This window comes from Bipolaris maydis (genome assembly GCF_028858645.1).
Source record: "Bipolaris maydis strain C4 unplaced genomic scaffold PSV08scaffold_21, whole genome shotgun sequence".
Taxonomy (NCBI): Eukaryota; Fungi; Ascomycota; class Dothideomycetes; order Pleosporales; family Pleosporaceae; genus Bipolaris; species Bipolaris maydis.
Genome location: NW_027093877.1, coordinates 37,702 through 55,362, shown reverse-complemented (window position 1 = coordinate 55,362; position 17,661 = coordinate 37,702). Strand labels below are relative to the sequence as shown.

The window sequence follows — 17,661 nt, the reverse complement described above, 5'->3', positions numbered from 1 at the left end:
CATTCCCTTTTTCATTGTCCATGCATGTCTCGGTCTAAGTGCGGCATCCCAAATTTTTCTATCTGTTAACCATCCTGGGAGGTGGCACTACGCTCTCATGCACTTGCAGCTTCGACTTTGCACACGTAGCCCAGTTGTCATCCCGCATAGGACAAGGACTCGCCTAGGGTATACCTGTCTAAGGAAAGTCAAACTATGTGAATATCGTGCATTGATTAGTCTAAGAGCTTGAAATAAGGCTAAGTTAGTGCTAGTTTCTGTCAGCGACGCAGTATTTGAGCAAGATTACCGCTAAGCGACAGGGGCGGAGCATGGGATCAGAGGTCGCCTGCTTACAAAAACCGGAAGCTGCAACTGCTTGTGTAGGAATTAGTCAACGTATTTACGATTAAGCCATTGAAACATCAGACATATTCCGCCGCTACTTTGTCCGAGAGCCGGCTTTTCATAATCATTAACACGTGCTTTATTTGCGCACTAACCAAAGCCCATCATGTCTACGAGATATTCTGAAGAATCTTCGTCGAACGAATTGGCATCTCTGATACAGCAAAAGTCAAACGCCCAGAGTAAGACCCGCGGGTTCTTGAGATGGATCCAAATTTCCATCAATATCGTTTTTTTGGTCTTGCTCATTTCCATCTTGGGAGTGCTCATACAGTTTAAATTAGAAACTGATTTTGGAGGAGACGTCAATCATTTCGTTCCAAGATGTGAGTCATAGGTTTTGAACCGTAACATTCTGATTTGAATCTAATAATGCTTTTAGTCTCCGAAGAGCGTATCAAGTTTGAACCACATTTGGATATTTCTACTTTGAACTACACATCTAGTCAAGAGGCACAAATCGTGAGACAGAGATGGCAAGCCTTGCTCCCTAGTATGTCCACAATAACTCGTGAAAACAAAATTGAGTATGGGAGTTAAAGGAACTAATGTTTACATATAGAAGGTGGTGGCAATATCCATGTTCCCGAACACACTCGTTATAAAGACCTGAGTGAGCCTTTCCTTGATCCCAATGGCACACCGTTATGGAAGGTTTCCTGGACACATCAACTACACTGTCTTTATTACATCATGGATGCCTACGATCAGGTAATAAGATACGGTTCAAAGGGGACTGAGAACCAAATTGAAGAGGGTCACAGTTCGGTTCATACGAACCACTGCTTCGACTATCTTCGGCAAGCTATCCTCTGTAATAGCGATATGACGTTAGAAGGCGGTACAAGGCCTGGAGATCACAAGGGAACAAACGGGTTTGGTCATCTACATTCGTGCAGGAACAACAAAGAAGCAGTGCAGTGGATTGAGGGTTACAGAATATCGGACAAGCGGTTTATTATCGATATCAACGCACCCGTTTGATGAGTATCTGTCAAGACTCCTTCAGTGTTTACAAAATCGTATGTATAAAGCACTAATGGCTGGCTTGATTTTTCCCCCCGTTTTTAAGATTTGTCCCCCGCCAAAGTACCGAAAATGGCAGCTCTTGCGCTGCGCAATGCAATTTCATCGCAACACCACGTGTAATTTTTATGTTTAAAGCTAGAAACACGTTTTGCATACATGAAAGTACCTCTCCTCTAAGTTTTGCGAATTTCCAAAGAGACAGGAACAAGTCAAATCGAGTTGAAGTTGGCGATTTCTTCCAAAATATCACCAACTTTAGCATGCAATTAGATCACAACACAGACCAAATTTAAGTCTTAAACTTTCAAGGAAGCTTTGCGAGGCCCTGGAGTGTTATATAACGTTCAAAAATCCACTTACAATCTTGCTGGTGTTAAGCTGTGTGGATGTAAAGCAATTTGGTACTTCGGGGGGGGGGGGGGGGGGGACAAATCTCAGCAGCCAGCACTAATATAACATTACTTGTTGACTATATGATCCCTTGTCAGATGAGAAGGGTTTTTATTCAGTGGAGCAGGTATTATGAGGTGATAAGAACGATCCTAAACGGGAGTCTAGTTACTAAAACTCCGTCATCATCCCAATTGAACATGTGATGATGTTGTGTCAACGAATTTGCGTTGATCAGACCACCGTATGAATGACATGTCATAGCTCCAGGGATTCATCATAAGATTCAAGCCGCGCTTATCACAAATACACCTGCTTCTTTTGGCAATATACGATACCCTGGTTCACGGCGAGGAGCTCGGTATAATTTCCCTGCTTTTCTGTTTAGCCCCACCGCTCATCCGTCCATCCCGTCTCTGATGCTACGATGATTCCGTCCAAGGTTTCCGGAAATGCTAACGGAGAGCGTGGTACTGTAGCAGTAATTTAGGCTGATGCCTGGAACATCCCGAAGTCTTAGTCAGCTAGGTGAACATATATTTCCGATTGACTTTTAGTTTTCTTACATCATACTCCACTTCCAAGATGGATTCTGAACTAGCAGGGCGTTGCTCTTCTATGGAGACACTGAACTCCCCACATACATGGAACGATGATGAGAAAAGTTCACTCATTGATCACAACCAGCGAGAAACAGTTACTCGTGCACAGAGGAAGTATGGATATATATGGCATGGGCTTTCGTACATCGCAGTTATCCTCCTGACAATGCTTATCTCAACCATCATCTCTGCTAAAGCACGCATCGGATCCGGGTGCTCTTGCTCACTTGCTACAACGTGTAAGCTTCCTATGAACATTTATACGTGGCTATTAACATATGCAGCCCCCTCTGGCGACCTTCAATCGGATTTAGTTATGGTTAATTCAGCTTCTGATGCAACTGTAAAGAAGGCTTCGCTCAACGAAATAGAACTACAAAAAGCTTGGGATGCATTAGCCGAACGTTCCGATGGTGCCACCGTTATTGTTCCTGAAACCTTTGGACGTGAGCGAGGAATTCTCCCTGAGTCACCACGGGTTACTCGCAACGGAGTCTCGGGATTCCTGGTCACCTTGGACAGTATGCATCAAGCTCATTGTGTGGTAATATGCCTAATTCCGATCGTTAAAAACGACCAAATATTGATAGATGATATAGGACGCTGCGTGGCGCCGTCTCTGGTTCAATCACGAGGACGACAAATTGAATGGGCCTATGGCGAAGTACAATATTTCAGATCAGTGGTACAAAGATCATATTAGTAAGGATCTTCTTTGTTTAAAACGACTGACAAGACGACCTAACTTTAACTAGCTCATTGTCTAAAGATCTTGAAACAGTCAATTCTCTGCAAGATGAACATAGATATGGTGATGGGATATATTCAGTGGAATAGGTCCAATCCAGATGACTTCATCCACTTTGAAAAGAACCACATATGTAAAAACTATACTGACGTACTGGGGTGGATTAAGAATAGAAATGAATCTTAGCATAGCTCTCCATATTGATCAATTGTAAATCTAGAGAGATTCTCTTACCTCTTATACGCTAGTTCCCGCAAGCCACCGTGTTTGGGCTCGTATGGTATATCATTAGGGCTCTAAGGCTTCATGGAAGAACTTCAACTTCCAAAGAGAGATATCGAGTGTCTAGTGATCACTCTTAGCAAAGCAGAATCACTGAAACATTAGTTTCAAGTTATTCAGTTTCCCAATAACTAACTATGATTCCCATGAGTCTCGAACAAGTAACGTTCAACTTCAATCTAGATCTGACACACTTGATAGTTACAACTAGAAATTGTCACGTAGTTGACAAGAATTTCTCAAGTCGTCTTACGTTGACAGAATTCTCGTTATGAAGTTCACTTTTATTACTTCTTAGCTACTTAGCCTTCGAAACCATTCTCTTCTATCAATGGATTAATGCCGATTGCGATCGCACCTACTAGAGCGCTGAGCCAGAACGGTAGACCAGCGAGATTCCGATCTAAACCGAATGCAAGTAGAACACCTGATATAGCTGAACTAGACGCTCTGGTCGCCGTGGACACGAAGAAGGCAATACTCTGGGTTTTTGCTAGGGCGGAGGGATGTGGTGATGACTGCGCTACAAGTATGAGCTGGCAAGGCATCACGCAGCCTACGAAAAGCCCTGTTATAATAGCAAGAAATACTATAAACCCCCAAATGAAAAACCCCGTTTTTTCCGAGGGTGGAGGTAGGCTCGAAGGCAGAACAGCGATGTATGGATATAGGAACCATATCGAGGGGAATGCGAACATGAAGTACCTCCAGGTTCTCAGTACTCCCAGGCTTTGAGTAATTCGAGGGTACAACCATAACTGAAATGGAAGCCCCAACATGCCTAACATGGAACTAAGCGTAAGCATTGGTGCTGAAGTTTAAGGTCACGGGGACATGATTCGTAGAGGCACGTACCAAATATACATGTCGTCCATGCGAGTGAGCTTGGCTTGAATCCAGCGCCGCCAGTGAATCGAAACGGCAGTACTGTTTGACGTTCCTGCTCTTCACTTGCCACAGGGAAACTTAACAAATTGTTCATGGCGTCACTAGTCACGCCAACCTGTATATCCTGAAGAAACCCTGCAAATAGAACAAGCATCATCTTCTTGGTAAACATCCAAGAGGTTGGTAGCACACACTCCGCCTTGTTCACGATTTCATCTTCCTCTAGAATAGACTTTGGTCGCATTGATGAGGCTCCTTGACCACCATTTTCCACTCTGGTAAAACACTCCATTTCCCTATCTCCGTCGATATCAACAGGGACTGCCTCATAACGCGCCAATTGGTGTCTAGATGATCTGGAGATGAATGACATAATTCGTCGGGAGATTGCAATTCCGGGGTCGTATTCTTCTCGTAAAGGTTCTAATGTCTTTTTTTGGTTAGGATAAAGGTACATGAATCTCAATGTCAATATATGCTTTAGCACTACTCACCTCCTCGAGAAAGAAAAAAGTTGAGAATAGTGGCACTAGTAACAGCATGGAGTTGATCAAAGGTGGTAACGCATAGGGATGTCTCTCCAGAAAGGATCGGTTGCTGGTCTGTGTTTGAGGATTGGCTTCGACTGTCAAGCCTGCTATAAGGGGACCGAGGACTGATGCGAAACTTGTGCATATTGGTAGCAATACAAATGCTCTGGCTTGAAACCTGGAAACCTGAAAGTTAGTTGCTGTAAAAGCATAGATCGCAAGGCCCAGGGGCGAAACTTGCCGCTTTTGTGGTACCACTTCGGAAACTAGCGTCCTTACAATGGCCGTATTGTTATTAGAGAAGCCTTGTGCAGCATAGATGACAATAGCCTGTTTATAGCTTGAAATGAAGCAAAGAGACAGGTTGCTGAGGACTGAGATTTCAATCAGAAATGATCGACGTAAGGCTTTTCAGAAGACATATGAGGGGGGGAGGAAAGGAATTATTGACGAACATGAACAGCCTAGGGCAATGAGCAGGACTAGTTTCCTTCCACCCAGTGGTGAGTCTGCAACGAGACCCCAGAGAAAACACGAAACACACTGAGCCAGCATATATACTGACCGAAGACTCGATGCCTGTCTTATGATCTCATCATCTGGAGAGTTTGGGTCGAGGTATCGAAGTTGGTAAAATATATATGAGTTGAGGCAGAATACAGTGATAGGTTCAGTAATTCGGATCATGCATAGAACGAGTAACTGCCCTTTTCGTGGCAAAGCAGCCCAGCTGGGCCGCCCGTATCGGTTTGCCATCCCTGTAGCTGATTGGAGAGCCAACTGTACAAAATCGAGATCAAAGCCAATCTCTGATGAACATAAACTAGCGATGGAAGTTATGAAAGTAAATAGAAAGCGGACTCAGATAATGATTTGTTGAGCGATTGAGAGAAGTCCCGCAAGCAACATGTTACATTGGGCGGAGCCCTTGTGTCGAAAAGACAGCTCACCTTAGCTGTTAATCCACTTTCCGTGTGCTATCGGGCCGGCGGTGCTATTGGAGATTTCTTCAATTGAAGCAGAGTAAGCGCTAGCAGACGAAAGACGGGAATAGTAACAGGGGACCATGTTACATTCCCATGCACTTGCAGCTTCCGCTTTACGCACTTAGCCCAATCGTCATCCGACGCAGGACACGGACCCGCCTGATGTACGCGTTTCCAAAAGAGGTTAGGCTACATCAATATCGTGCGTTGATTGGGCCCACAGCTTGGAAAAAGACGCATCGCTAATAGAAACTAGTACTATTTAGACAGAATCATCACTAAGCGACGGAAGCTTAGCGTGGGATCAGAGGTGGCCTACTTACAGAAACCGGAAGCTGCAACTGCATGAGAGTGTACATTGGCAACCGGGTGGATTTATCGGAGATACCGGAAATTTTCGCTGATGTGATATACGAAAATTCATCATTTATATCATATGTATCATGCTCGATTGTTTCCCAAATCTCTACGACAGATATGATAGCACGCATGTTTCTTCTCATCTGGGCGATTGCGCTAACGTTATGCATTCAAACCATCCAAGGAACACAGCAAAAGGCTGAAGTATTTTCAGACCTGTTTATCGTTGAGCTTCGAAAAGACTATGTAAAGTGTCCTAATCATTTTTAGCATTCCAAGCGCTCATCCGTGATATAGGCCGTCGAATCATTTTTTGGTGCGGTGAGGACAATTGGTATCAATATATCGAAGCGATTGGAACTTGAATCACGATTCTTCTATGGAGTTTCATTTCAAATTATTAACATCCCTAATGGCATGAAAGCTTTGGAAACGATCACAAAACTTGTGGGAGTCGAAAATATTTGGCCGGTCCAACATCATGCTTTACCGGACTATCACACGAAATGGGTAGGCACCAATCCATCTAGCCTGCATTCGGCTGGTTCTAGAAGGAATATTGTGGAAAACTATCCACCCCACGTCATGACACAGATTGATAGATTAAATGCCGATGGAATTACTGGATCTGGTATCAGAATTGCTGTTATCGACACTGGGGTGAGTAATCAGGTGGGACGACAAATTCCAGCCACTAATCTTATTAAAAGATTGACTATTCTCACCCTTTACTTGGTGGCTGCTTTGGAAAAGGCAAGTTAGAAATTATGAATGGAGAGATGGATTCTAACTTGTTCAGAAGGTTGTGTGGTGGGCTATGGGTTCGATTTTGTCGGTGACGAATACAACGGAAAGAATACACCAATGCCCGATCCAGAGTATGTTGCTCATGTCACAACTCAATGCTACTGAGGGTGTGCTAACAGTATATTTTCATTAGTCCTATGGACTGTTCAGGACACGGAACTCATATTGCTGGTGTCATCGCAGCAAAGGAAAACGAATTCGGCTTTGTCGGAGCTGCTTCAAATGTTACTATCGGTGCCTATCGTGTCTACGGGTGTACTGGTCGAGGCGTCACAACTGACGTTCTTATCGCCGCGTTCACAAAAGCCGTCGAAGATGGTAGTAACATAATTACAGCTTCTATTGGCGATACTGGCGGGTGGCCTTATGACGCATGGACTTTAGCAGTTGAGCGAATTGTTGCTGCAGGAATTCCCTGCATATTGTCTACTGGAAACAGCGGCCAGGATGGTTTATTCATGCCCGGGGGCGCGGCACATGGCAAGAACGTCGCATCCGTGGGCTCATACGACAACAACCAGATTCCCACTTTTTGGTCTACGGCAAAGTATACAATGAACAATTCTTCGGAAATACCGTTCTACTGGACTGCTGGTGATCCGGCCAGATGGGGCAATCTCTCGCTTCCTTTGGTGGCGTTGAGTTATGATTACAGCAACTCAAATGACGCCTGTAATAGCCTTCCGGCAAACACGACAGACCTATCTGACTACATCGTTCTTATCAGGAGAGGCAATTGTGACTTTTCTCAAAAAGCTGCAAATGCTGTGGCGAGAGGTGCTCGATACATCATCTTCTACAGTAACACTGAAAGCGTGTACTCACCTGAGATGACTACAGACGGTCTGCTTGGAACTGGAATGATTTCAGCTGATCAAGGTCGAAATTTCATTGAAAATTTAAGGAACGGGTCAAAGATCGTGATTAAGATTATTGATCCTGCTAATGCAGCCCACCACGTAACTTTCCGGACGAATAACTCGACTGGAGGATACATCAGCACGTATACTAGCTGGGGACCAACATTCGAGTTAGACGTCAAACCACAATTTGGCGCACCTGGAGGTTGGATATTGTCCACTTACCCAATTGCTAAGGGCGGGTTCGCAGTCCTTTCAGGAACCTCAATGGCATGTCCTCTTGTAGCAGCCATCTACGCATTGGTCGCCCAAGTAAGACAAACATTCGACCCTACAACTCTGAGAAATATCCTCTCAGCAACTGCGAAACCAACCAACTTCAACAACGGTACCGCAACCTATCCTTACTTGGCACCAGTCCCTCAGCAAGGTAGCGGAATGCTTCAGGCGTACGATGCCGCACACTGTGCTACCCTTTTATCTACGTCAAGCCTGTTGCTAAATGACACAGCCTATTTCAACAATGCTACAAGATTTTTGATCCATAATTCTGGACATGTGGATGTCTTATACCACTTGAGCTCTAAGAACGCAGCCACAGCATATACCTTGCCTTCCAATAGCATATATCCTGCAAAATTTCCCCCAGAGCTGTTGGAGGAGCATGCCGGTGTTCAGTTTTCTGAAAACGCAATCATCGTGCCAGCTGGAAAGTCTCAGCTTGTCGAAGTTACCATAAGTCCGCCACATTTGGATGCTACCCGCCTTGGTGTTTATTCCGGGTTTATCACTATCCATGGGACGAATGGGGACATTCTTTCTCTCCCATTCATGGGTATATCTGGATCCATGCAAGATGCAACTGTTCTCGCCGAAGGCTTTTTATCGGATTCAACAGATGCTAAGGATACTCCAGTCTCGAACGGGACGCGCTACGAACTGATGAAGGGTCTTTCAAGTGGGCTCATGCGTAACAATTCCAATCTTAAGATTCCGGCTGTAAGCGTTACTCTCGCGCTTGGCTCGCCCCTTCTTAGAGTCGATGTTATTCCTCACTCGACCTCAAATTCAAATACCAAGCTCATATTGGGTGTTGCTAGTTTAGGAAACATTGATGGGTTTCCTAAGAGGTATCTAGCAAGGGGGCAATACAGCTGGCCTTGGACGGGTCAGCTAGATGATGAATCTTACGTGCCAGAGGGCCAGTATAAGCTACTTATTAGAGCACTTCGTATCTTTGGGGATCCGGACAATAAGGAAGACTACGACGAGGTAGAGACTGTAGCATTCAGCTTGACATATCATACTTAACTAGATAGGCTGCTGAGATTTGTCCCCAAGGTTTTGAGATTTGTCCCCAAGATGAGATTTGTCCCCAACGCTAGCTATATCTTTACTAGCGCCAAATATATTACAGTATTCTATTCTTTTAGGCACAGGTACGTGTGAAGAGGGGCTGCACTTAATAACGTATATTGCTAGATCTATTATCTATTAACACCGCCATCTCTTACGTGGGCCAAGGCTTTTCCAGGCTTCGGAAGCCGCCACTACTACAGCACGCTTAGGCCGTGGCGTGGGTATATCTTCACGCTTAGCAGGTGCGTTCTAAGCGTCAACTTATGCGAATCTCTTAGTATAGAAAGCTTCCATATCTCCAAAGTAATAGTTCCAAGCCATAGTTAGTATGCAAGAAGTAAAGAGTCCTTGCGTAGCAAGAGCCATATTCCGCGCCTCCACAAGTTCTACAGGATCCTCCTCCTACCCAGTCTCTACTAGAAAGTTGGTAGCTAATATCATATTATTACACTAATACAGAATAGGTTGAGATTGTCGACTCTTAATATCAGCCAGAAACTCTTCTGGCGTTGGAGGTCGCCATACAGGAGACGGAGCCATAGTCACTAACACAGCGACAGCCACAGGCGGAGATGAACGAGGAGATGTAAGAGAAGGTAGAGGAGCAGGTGCTGGAACTGACACTAATATACAGGTGGTCACAGGACCCGCGCCTAGTATAGATGTAGGAACTGAAACAGTGACTAAAGTACTAACTTGCTGCAGAGCTTCGGCTAGTGTTTAGCCCTAAGGTTCAAGGTAAGGCTAATAGCGAGGGATAGAAGGTGGCACAGGTCGTTCGAAAGCTGAGGGGTCTCGACGAGTAGATGCTTCATTTCTCCTCAGCGCACCCCTTATTTAAGCTATAAGAGGCTCTAGAACAGACTGGTACGGCCTAGGGAATAGGAACACCGAAGGTCCTTGCTTACGTTGGTAGCGCTAGTGATCATCATAGAGATAGTTTAATCGTAGTGTAGATTTAGCAGCTATCACTTCCTACAGCGTATAGCGGCATAGAAGACCGTTAGTTTTCTCAAAGAGGCCAGAACAAGGATGCCCACCACGACGCTGGCTTTGCTCTTTCTAGTGTAGCAAATCTTATTATCTAATACGCTCAATAGCTAGCGGTGTGAGGATATTATAGATCCCGTGAGGTAGGAAGGGCATTAAGTCGAGCTTATGCTAAAATTTAGTGCTATATCTAGAAGAAGCGATCTCCTTTTTATACTTATTATATTGACTCTTAACTATCTACTCAATCCTCTCAACAACACGAAGTAAGTCACCTATTGAGGTCATAAGATAGTCCTTCAAGACCTTATGCATTCCTTCAACAGGTGAGCTTATAATCGTGCTGTAGTGTCGGTGGTGAGAAGTCCATACAGCTGCCCACTCCATGCGTGTTAGGTATTGGTTCTCTTGCAGGTATCTGCAGAGTTCTGGCTGGTGACTATAGTCTTTAATTAAATTATTCCATTCAAATTAGAACTCTAATAGCCTCTTTGCGTAGACTAGCTGCTCTAGTTAGCTAGGGGCTATATAATATAACTAGCGTCGGCTTAAAGTGCTTACAACAACTAGGGCTAGTATACCTAAGTCCAGCGTTTCATGAATGATTTCTTTTAATTAGTGATTCTCTGCTTTGCCTCTTTCGTCGCACCGTTAGTATCTCGCCACATTTGCTGAGCTTTTGTCTGAACATTCTTGTTAATATGCCATACGCATAAGAGCTAAGGAACTCCTAGGAGTAGCGAGCGTGCTGAAGTTTTTAAAGCTTCTTCCTGATCGCTAATAAACACACGCAGTTATTGCACGCCAGTCTTATATAGGAAATTCGCGATCGCCCAATAGTAGTCTGCATATATCTCATTGCTAAGAAAGCAGAAGCCTACAGAGAAGAACGTCTGCAGGTTAGTGCAGCCAAGAATATATAGTAGAGGGAGTTTGTACTTGTTAGTTCGATATGTGCAATCCATCAACAAGACGTTAGGGTTTGCTAGCAGAAGCTCGACCTACTTCTAGTGGGTAAAGAAGAGGTTCTAAATGCGATTATTGTCATCCTTCTTAACTACAAAGATCTAGTTGGCCGTGGATAGATCGTCCAGTAGTGTCTTAACTGGGCTTCTTCTATTAAGATGCTTTTCCCTAATAGCCTTCCTCTCGCTGCGAATATTAGTGGCAGATATTAGGGTGTCCTAATCTTCTCTCTAGATAGCAGCTAGTATCTATATAGGCCGCACGCTAGTATGGGTCATTAATTTTATAACTTCCTTTTATGCTGGTGTACGTCTACGGTAGATATTATACGCGCTTAAGTTAATTGACTAGGGATGGTTGTAGTTCTTATTCTGTACTTCTAGCTTCTATTAATTGCTATGCTTTATCCTAAAAATAACAAGCTTAAAAGGATATCCTGTTAAGCGTGTGCTTGTGCTTAGAACCTTTGTAGTCGACTGGTAGTTGTTCCTAAAGCGATCGCAGTGGTAGTAGTAACGTGTTTTAATAGCTAAGTTGTGAGGCTAACTCCGTTTGAGGATGAAGCCGTAGCTATGCTGTATGCCATGCGCTTTAAGCGCGCTGTATGCTTCTTCGTAGGAACCGTAAAGCTGGTCTAGAGGGGGTGTGATGTTACCTATATTACCAAGAGTAAGAAATAAGCTAGATAGCTATATTTTTGATGAATATTTAGCTATAGTAGATATCTGGTGGTGTTGCGGAGGTGGCGGGTTCGAAGATTACGCACTAAGCTAAGTTGGGGAGAAAGTTTACACTAGTACTAGCGTTGGGGACAAATCTTATCTTAGGGACAAATCTCAAAAGCTTGGGGACAAATCTTAGCAGCCTTTTGAGATTTGTCCCCCTCCGAAGTACCGAATTGCTTTGCATCTACACAACTTAACACTAGTAAGATTTTAAATAAACTTTTAAATATCAAAAAATCTTCTAGGGCCTCGCAAAGCTCCTATTAAAACTTAAAGCTAAAGATTAGTCTGTGTTATAGTTGAATTGCATGTTAAAGTTAGTAGCATTTTTAAAGAAATCGCCAACTTTAAGTTTACTTAGCTCATTCCTATCTCTATCGAAATCTATAAAATATAGGCGAAGGGTACTCTAGTATATACGAAACGTATTTCAGGCTTTAAAGATAAAAATTATATATAGTGTTATAGTGAAATTGCATTGCGGAGTGTAAAAGTTGACATTTTCAGTACTTTGGAGGGGGACAAATCTTAAAAACAGGGGGATAAATCACGCTAGCTATAAAAGTAGTTAGTGCTAGACAACTATAACTAGTTAACTAGTTATATGATTGTGCTATATTCTACTAGCGTCAACGTCTCTTGCATAGACCAAGATATTTCTAAGCCCCTAGAGCGGCTATTACTACAGCGCGCTTAGGCCGTAGCGAAGGTGCATCCTAAAGCTTAACTACTACGTTCTGCGGTTTAGTTACTATATTCTAAGCGTTAAATTACGTAAATCTATTAGTTTAGAAAGCCTCTATATCTCTAAAGTAATAGTTCTAGGCTATAGTTGGAGTATATAAGGTGAAAAGCCCTTTAATAGCGTAAGCTATATTCCGCACTTTGACTAGCTCTACTAGATCGCCTTCCTACCCTGTTTCTACTAAAAAAATTACTTGCTACTAACGTATCGCTGTATTAATATAGAACTAGTTATAAGCGGCGACTCTTGATATCTGTAAGAAACTTTTGCAATAACGGGGCCTACTAAGTAGGGGGCGAGGCAACTATAACAGACACTATAATAGAGACAGGCGGTAATAAGCGAGCAGACGAAGTAGTAGGTATTAGAGTAGGTGTAGGTATAGACAAAGATATACACGTAGCTATAGGGCCTGTAGAGGCTGTAGAAGCTAGACCTAATATAGTGATAGATGTATTTACTTATTATAGAACTTTAGTGAGTGTCTGGTCCTAGGGTTCTTCGTGGGGCTGAAACGGGGAAGGAGGTATATATCGTTTGAAAGCTAACAGATCTTAACGGTTTAATGCCTTATTCTTCCTTAGGCCACCCCGTATTTAAGCAGTTAGTAGCTCTATAACTATATAGTATACTCTTAGGGAAATACGAACAGATAGTTCTTACTCGCGTTAATAGCGCTAATGATTATCGTATAGGTAGTTTAGTCTTAACGTTGACCTAGCTACTACCACTCCTTATAGTGTGTTGGTATGGTAGGCTATTCGTCTTCTTAAAGAGACTAGAACAAGGGTAGCAGCCGCGCTGTTATCTCTACTCCTGCTAGCGCAATAGATCCTATTGTCTGATACGCTCGATCGCTAGTAGCGTTAGAATATTATGAATGCTAGAAGGCAGGAATAGCATCGCTTCTAGCGTGTGCTTAAACTTGACACTATGCTTAGAGGAAGCAAGGTCCTTCCTATACTTGTTGTGTTGGCTCTTCACTATCTATCTAATACGCTTAACGACGCGCAATAAGTCGCCTCTAGAGGTCATAAGGTAGTCCTTTAATACCTTATGCATCTCTTTAACAGGCGAGCTTGTGATTGTATCGTAGTGCCGATAGTGCTAATTAGATCAAACAATGCTAGCATGTAGGTAGACGACTAAGTATTACGAACGGGAAATTGCCGCTAGAAGTTAGTCGGGTCACCAATGGAGCTAGGAAGTAGCGAAACTTAGTTCTAGCGCAAAGGATCTTCATCACAGTGCCTTCGCTAACTTCAAGGATAGTAACACAAGTAACGAATAGAAAAAGTACCTTATATAGAAGATTACGAAAATCGAGTCTACTATTTTGTTGAAAGAAATCTAGAAAAACAACCTTAAGTATGCTCTAGAGGATAACAGAGCTCGTCTAAAGAAGGTTTGCATCATATCTTCTATAATAATTAAGACTTAGAACACACCACACCAACTTCGAGTTTTCTAGAATAGGTGTAATATTAGCTAAATATATACAAATCTCTTATAAAAAATCGTTTGCAACTACTTCTAAAGCGTGCATCTAGCGCGCTGTCGCGCAGTAGAGGAAAGTACTCGTCTCCCTACAGCTATCTTACAAACCTCAAGAAAAATTTTCAGCGCACAGACCATCTAGATTAATGCCAACTCAGAGAGATCAGGTAGAACTCGAAGGTAGCGATCTAGAAGCTCGAGTCCAGCAGGACATAGAGCGAAGCTCTAGTATAGAGCAGAATAAGAAGAAAAGATCAGCCTCTACTACTAGCCTAGAAGAGGCTAGTAGAAGATCAAAGATGAGCGCTACTAGCTACACTCAGGAGATCGACGAGATGGACACAATCGTAGTAGAAGTACAAAGAACCCAAGGGACTCAGGAATCCTCGCGCCCTAGGGATAGCACACCCCCCTCTACAGTAGATGACCTACCTGCCGAGCCTAATAGACCCACACACACCCGCACTAGAAGCAACTTCTCGCCTTTTATTGGCTCAACACTAAGGAATCCTTTCGCTAGCCAAAACAAAACACCTAGGGCTACGACAGTAGAAGAGGCCCTCGAGATAGCTAGAAACCTAGTAGTCCAAGCAGCTAGTCTAGCTGAAAGCAACCCCTCACAGCAGACTAGCCTGCTCGACCTAGTAGAAGTCTTTAGAGACTACACTGAGACAGGCCGAGTTAATAAGAAGAACGCAGCAATTCTAGGAGATCAGATCTCCTCGCTTTCAAACGTCTCTAAGGAGCTAAGAGACAAGGTTCGCCGCCTCGACAAACCTACCCCTGCACAACCAAACCAGCAGGGTAATAGACAGACAGCTGCTCCTACGCAGCCTATATCGTACGCCGCAGCTGCAACAGCAAATAAGGAGCAACAGTGGACTACTGTGCAGAAGAAGGCACCTCAAAAGGCTAAGCCTAGCCTAAAGGAGAGGCAGCTAGTCCTAGTCAACCAAGGAGGCCCTGCTGCCTTTGACGCCCTCAGGCTAAGAAATGCCTTCAACCAAGCCTTCACCTTAAAAGGAGGGGTGCAATCGCCTGTAGTCGCCTCAGTCACGCTATCCTCAAAAGGGAATAAGGTAGTCACTACTACACCTGCCTTTACAGCCAACTACCTGCTAGAAAACCAGAGTATCTGGAAGGATCTAGTAGCCTTCAAGGTAGCTCAGCCCATTACCTCGTGGTTCAAAGTAGTCGTCCATAGACTACCTACTAACCACGGCCTAGAGGTAATCAAGGAGGAGATTGAGACCTTTAACAAAGGCCTCAAAGTAGTAGGCACCCCTTTCTGGCTCACTCCTGAGGCTAAGAGAGGACAGCAGAGCTATGGCTCCGCCTGCGTCGCCTTCGCAACTGAAGAGGAGGCTCTAAAGGCTATTAGAGGAAAGCTCTATATTCTCGGAGAGAGCCTGAGAGCAGAGAAGCTACGAGTTATTAACAACTTAAAGCAGTGCTCTAAATGCCAAGGTTTTGGCCACCTTGAGACTAGATGTAGTAGAGTAGCCTGTCAGATTTGCAGTGAGGCTCACCACACTAGCCTACATAAATGCAACTCCTGCCCTATAAAAGGCAAAGCCTGCGTACACACTATCTTTAAGTGCGTTAACTGCAGTAAGCCTCACGCGGCAAATAGCTCTAGCTGCGATATTCTTATAGCTAGGACTACTAGGACAGGCCCTACTAACTAGGATGTTAAAGATCCTACAAATAAATGTTAATAGAAGTAGTTCTGCTACTGAGAGCGCGCTAGACCTAGCTATTAAAGTAGACGCCAAAATCGTCGCAGTACAGGAGCCCTGGCTACTCAAGAGATCCTCCTACTCAAGCACTAGATCTATCGCTCACCAGAACTTTACTCAGATACTACCTACCCTAGAGGACTCCTCCTTAAGGCCTAGAGTACTCTTCTATATTAGGAAAGATCTAGAAGTAGAGGTTATTCCTTTTATTAGCAACGATAACGACTTTCTAGCTATTAAAGTACTAGCCTCTACTTCTAACTTCTATATATATAACATTTATAACGAGAAAAGCCTTCTAGAAGGCCAAAATAAGACGACAATCCAGAGGCGCCTCCTACAGGAGACTCTACAACCTCAGTCAATCATCCTAGGAGACTTCAACACCCACCATCCTAGGTGGAGCCTAGAGGAGCGCAGCCCTAGTACACTAGCGGAGGAGCTAGTAGATTGGATAGACGCGCAAAATCTCACTCTACTAAATACTCTAGGGGTAGGCACCTTCTTTAGGTCTCATATGCGGAAAGAGAGCGTACTAGATCTTACTTTTGCAACCAATAATATAGCTGCTAGTATCCAGGACTGGCAGACTATACCTAAAGTAGGATCTGATCACCACGCAATACTATTTAGTACCTATACTACTAGCCAGCTACCTAGTCAGCTGCCTAGCCAGCTGCCTAGCCAGCCAAAACAGTATAATACTAAACGAACGGACTGGACGATTTTCAAGGAGACGCTAGGACAGGAGATCAAAGCCCTAGATCTAGAAAAGCGACTGTCGACACTACCTCCTTATTCAAACTACACCTCAAGAAAGCTTATTCTAGGACAAAATATCGCGCTAGAAACTAAGCTAGATAAGCTAGGAGAAGATCTTACGAAGGCTATACAGAGCGCACTAGAAAAGTCAACTCCACTAGTCAACCTAAAGCCAAAGACAAAGCCCTGGTGGACTAGCGAGCTAGATAGCCGTAGGAGAGAACTAAGTAGAGCCTATAGAGCCTACAAGAAGGAGGTAGAAAAGGAAAATAATAGCTCTCTCTACCAGTGGAAAAGAGAGTATCTACGTACGAAAAATGGATACTTAAAAGCTATTCAACGAGCTAAGCAAAGCCACTGGGAGGCCTTCCTTCGAAAAGACTCACCAAAAGAGATCTTTAAAGCACTAGCATACACTAAAGATAACCTTAGTACTCAAATACCTACTATTAAAGGTAGGGAGACGTTTACTGAGAAATGCAAGGCTTTTAGAGAGGATCTCTTTCCTCAGCCTCCTACGACAGCCACCCCCTCCTTCCACACCTACAGGGGAGACAGCAAGTGGACCTGGCCTACTCTAACAAAGGACGAACTCTCCTTTGCCTGCTGCAAGGTGAAGGCTACCTCACCAGGGCCTGATCTGATCAGCCAGGAGGTGATCCAAAAGGCCTACCTAGCGCAGTCAGAAGCCCTATTTAGGATATACTCCACCTTCTTCAATCTAGGCTACCACCCAAGGTGCTGGAGAAAAGCAAAGGGAGTTATCCTAAAGAAGCCAAGCAAGCCTAACTACTCGATCCCTAAGGCCTATAGAGTTATCTCACTCCTAAACTGCCTAGGCAAAGTACTAGAAAGACTAGTAGCTAGAAGACTAGGCGCACTAGCGGAAACAACAGATCTACTCCACCCCTCTCAACTAGGAGGAAGACTGAAGAAATCCGCTATCGACGCTGCGCTACTCTTCTATAACAATATACAGCAGCAGAAAAGAAAGCAGAAGATTACTACT

At 43.9% G+C, this 17,661-nt stretch overlaps 5 protein-coding genes across 5 annotated transcripts; 3 read left to right on the top strand and 2 right to left on the bottom strand.

Moving 5' to 3' along the window:
* Positions 1-493: 493 nt before the first annotated feature.
* On the top strand, positions 494-1,371 carry PSV08DRAFT_406259 (uncharacterized protein; the record flags this gene model as incomplete). The annotated part of the gene is made up of 3 exons (XM_014217190.1): positions 494-713; positions 770-880; positions 950-1,371. The coding sequence occupies 3 exons, from the start codon at positions 494-496 to the stop codon at positions 1,369-1,371; spliced, it is 753 nt and encodes a 250-aa protein (XP_014072665.1).
* A 1,020-nt stretch (positions 1,372-2,391) lies between these two features.
* On the top strand, positions 2,392-3,396 carry PSV08DRAFT_212877 (uncharacterized protein; the record flags this gene model as incomplete). Its single annotated transcript, XM_014217189.2, has 4 exons — positions 2,392-2,647; positions 2,693-2,952; positions 3,008-3,110; positions 3,164-3,396. The coding sequence occupies 4 exons, from the start codon at positions 2,392-2,394 to the stop codon at positions 3,340-3,342; spliced, it is 798 nt and encodes a 265-aa protein (XP_014072664.1). The 3' UTR covers positions 3,343-3,396.
* Positions 3,397-3,707: 311 nt separating this feature from the next.
* Positions 3,708-5,630, bottom strand: PSV08DRAFT_233606 (major facilitator superfamily domain-containing protein). The gene is made up of 5 exons (XM_014217188.2): positions 5,312-5,630; positions 5,094-5,230; positions 4,821-5,042; positions 4,294-4,756; positions 3,708-4,219 (listed from the first exon to the last, which is right to left on the bottom strand). Exons 1-5 carry the CDS (start codon positions 5,610-5,612, stop codon positions 3,741-3,743), a joined length of 1,602 nt encoding a protein of 533 aa, XP_014072663.1. The 5' UTR covers positions 5,613-5,630; the 3' UTR covers positions 3,708-3,740.
* Positions 5,631-6,619: 989 nt separating this feature from the next.
* On the top strand, positions 6,620-9,262 carry PSV08DRAFT_212871 (peptidase S8/S53 domain-containing protein; the record flags this gene model as incomplete). Its single annotated transcript, XM_014217187.1, has 4 exons — positions 6,620-6,862; positions 6,913-6,959; positions 6,982-7,080; positions 7,143-9,262. 4 exons carry the CDS (start codon positions 6,620-6,622, stop codon positions 9,178-9,180), a joined length of 2,427 nt encoding a protein of 808 aa, XP_014072662.1. The 3' UTR covers positions 9,181-9,262.
* Positions 9,263-9,489: 227 nt separating this feature from the next.
* On the bottom strand, positions 9,490-10,374 carry PSV08DRAFT_375482 (uncharacterized protein; the record flags this gene model as incomplete). The annotated part of the gene is made up of 6 exons (XM_066093305.1): positions 9,490-9,603; positions 9,646-9,659; positions 9,708-9,927; positions 10,000-10,060; positions 10,208-10,286; positions 10,320-10,374. 6 exons carry the CDS (start codon positions 10,372-10,374, stop codon positions 9,490-9,492), a joined length of 543 nt encoding a protein of 180 aa, XP_065947898.1.
* Positions 10,375-17,661: the final 7,287 nt, after the last annotated feature.

Coding starts and splice junctions, on each gene's coding strand:
- PSV08DRAFT_233606 (XM_014217188.2), bottom strand. CDS start 5,612: ATGGCAAACCGATACGGGCGGCCCAGCTGGGCTGCTTTGCCACGAAAA. Junction 4,757..4,820: donor CTTTTTTCTTTCTCGAGGAG/GTGAGTAGTGCT, acceptor AACCAAAAAAAG/ACATTAGAACCTTTACGAGA. Junction 4,220..4,293: donor ATGGACGACATGTATATTTG/GTACGTGCCTCT, acceptor GTTCCATGTTAG/GCATGTTGGGGCTTCCATTT.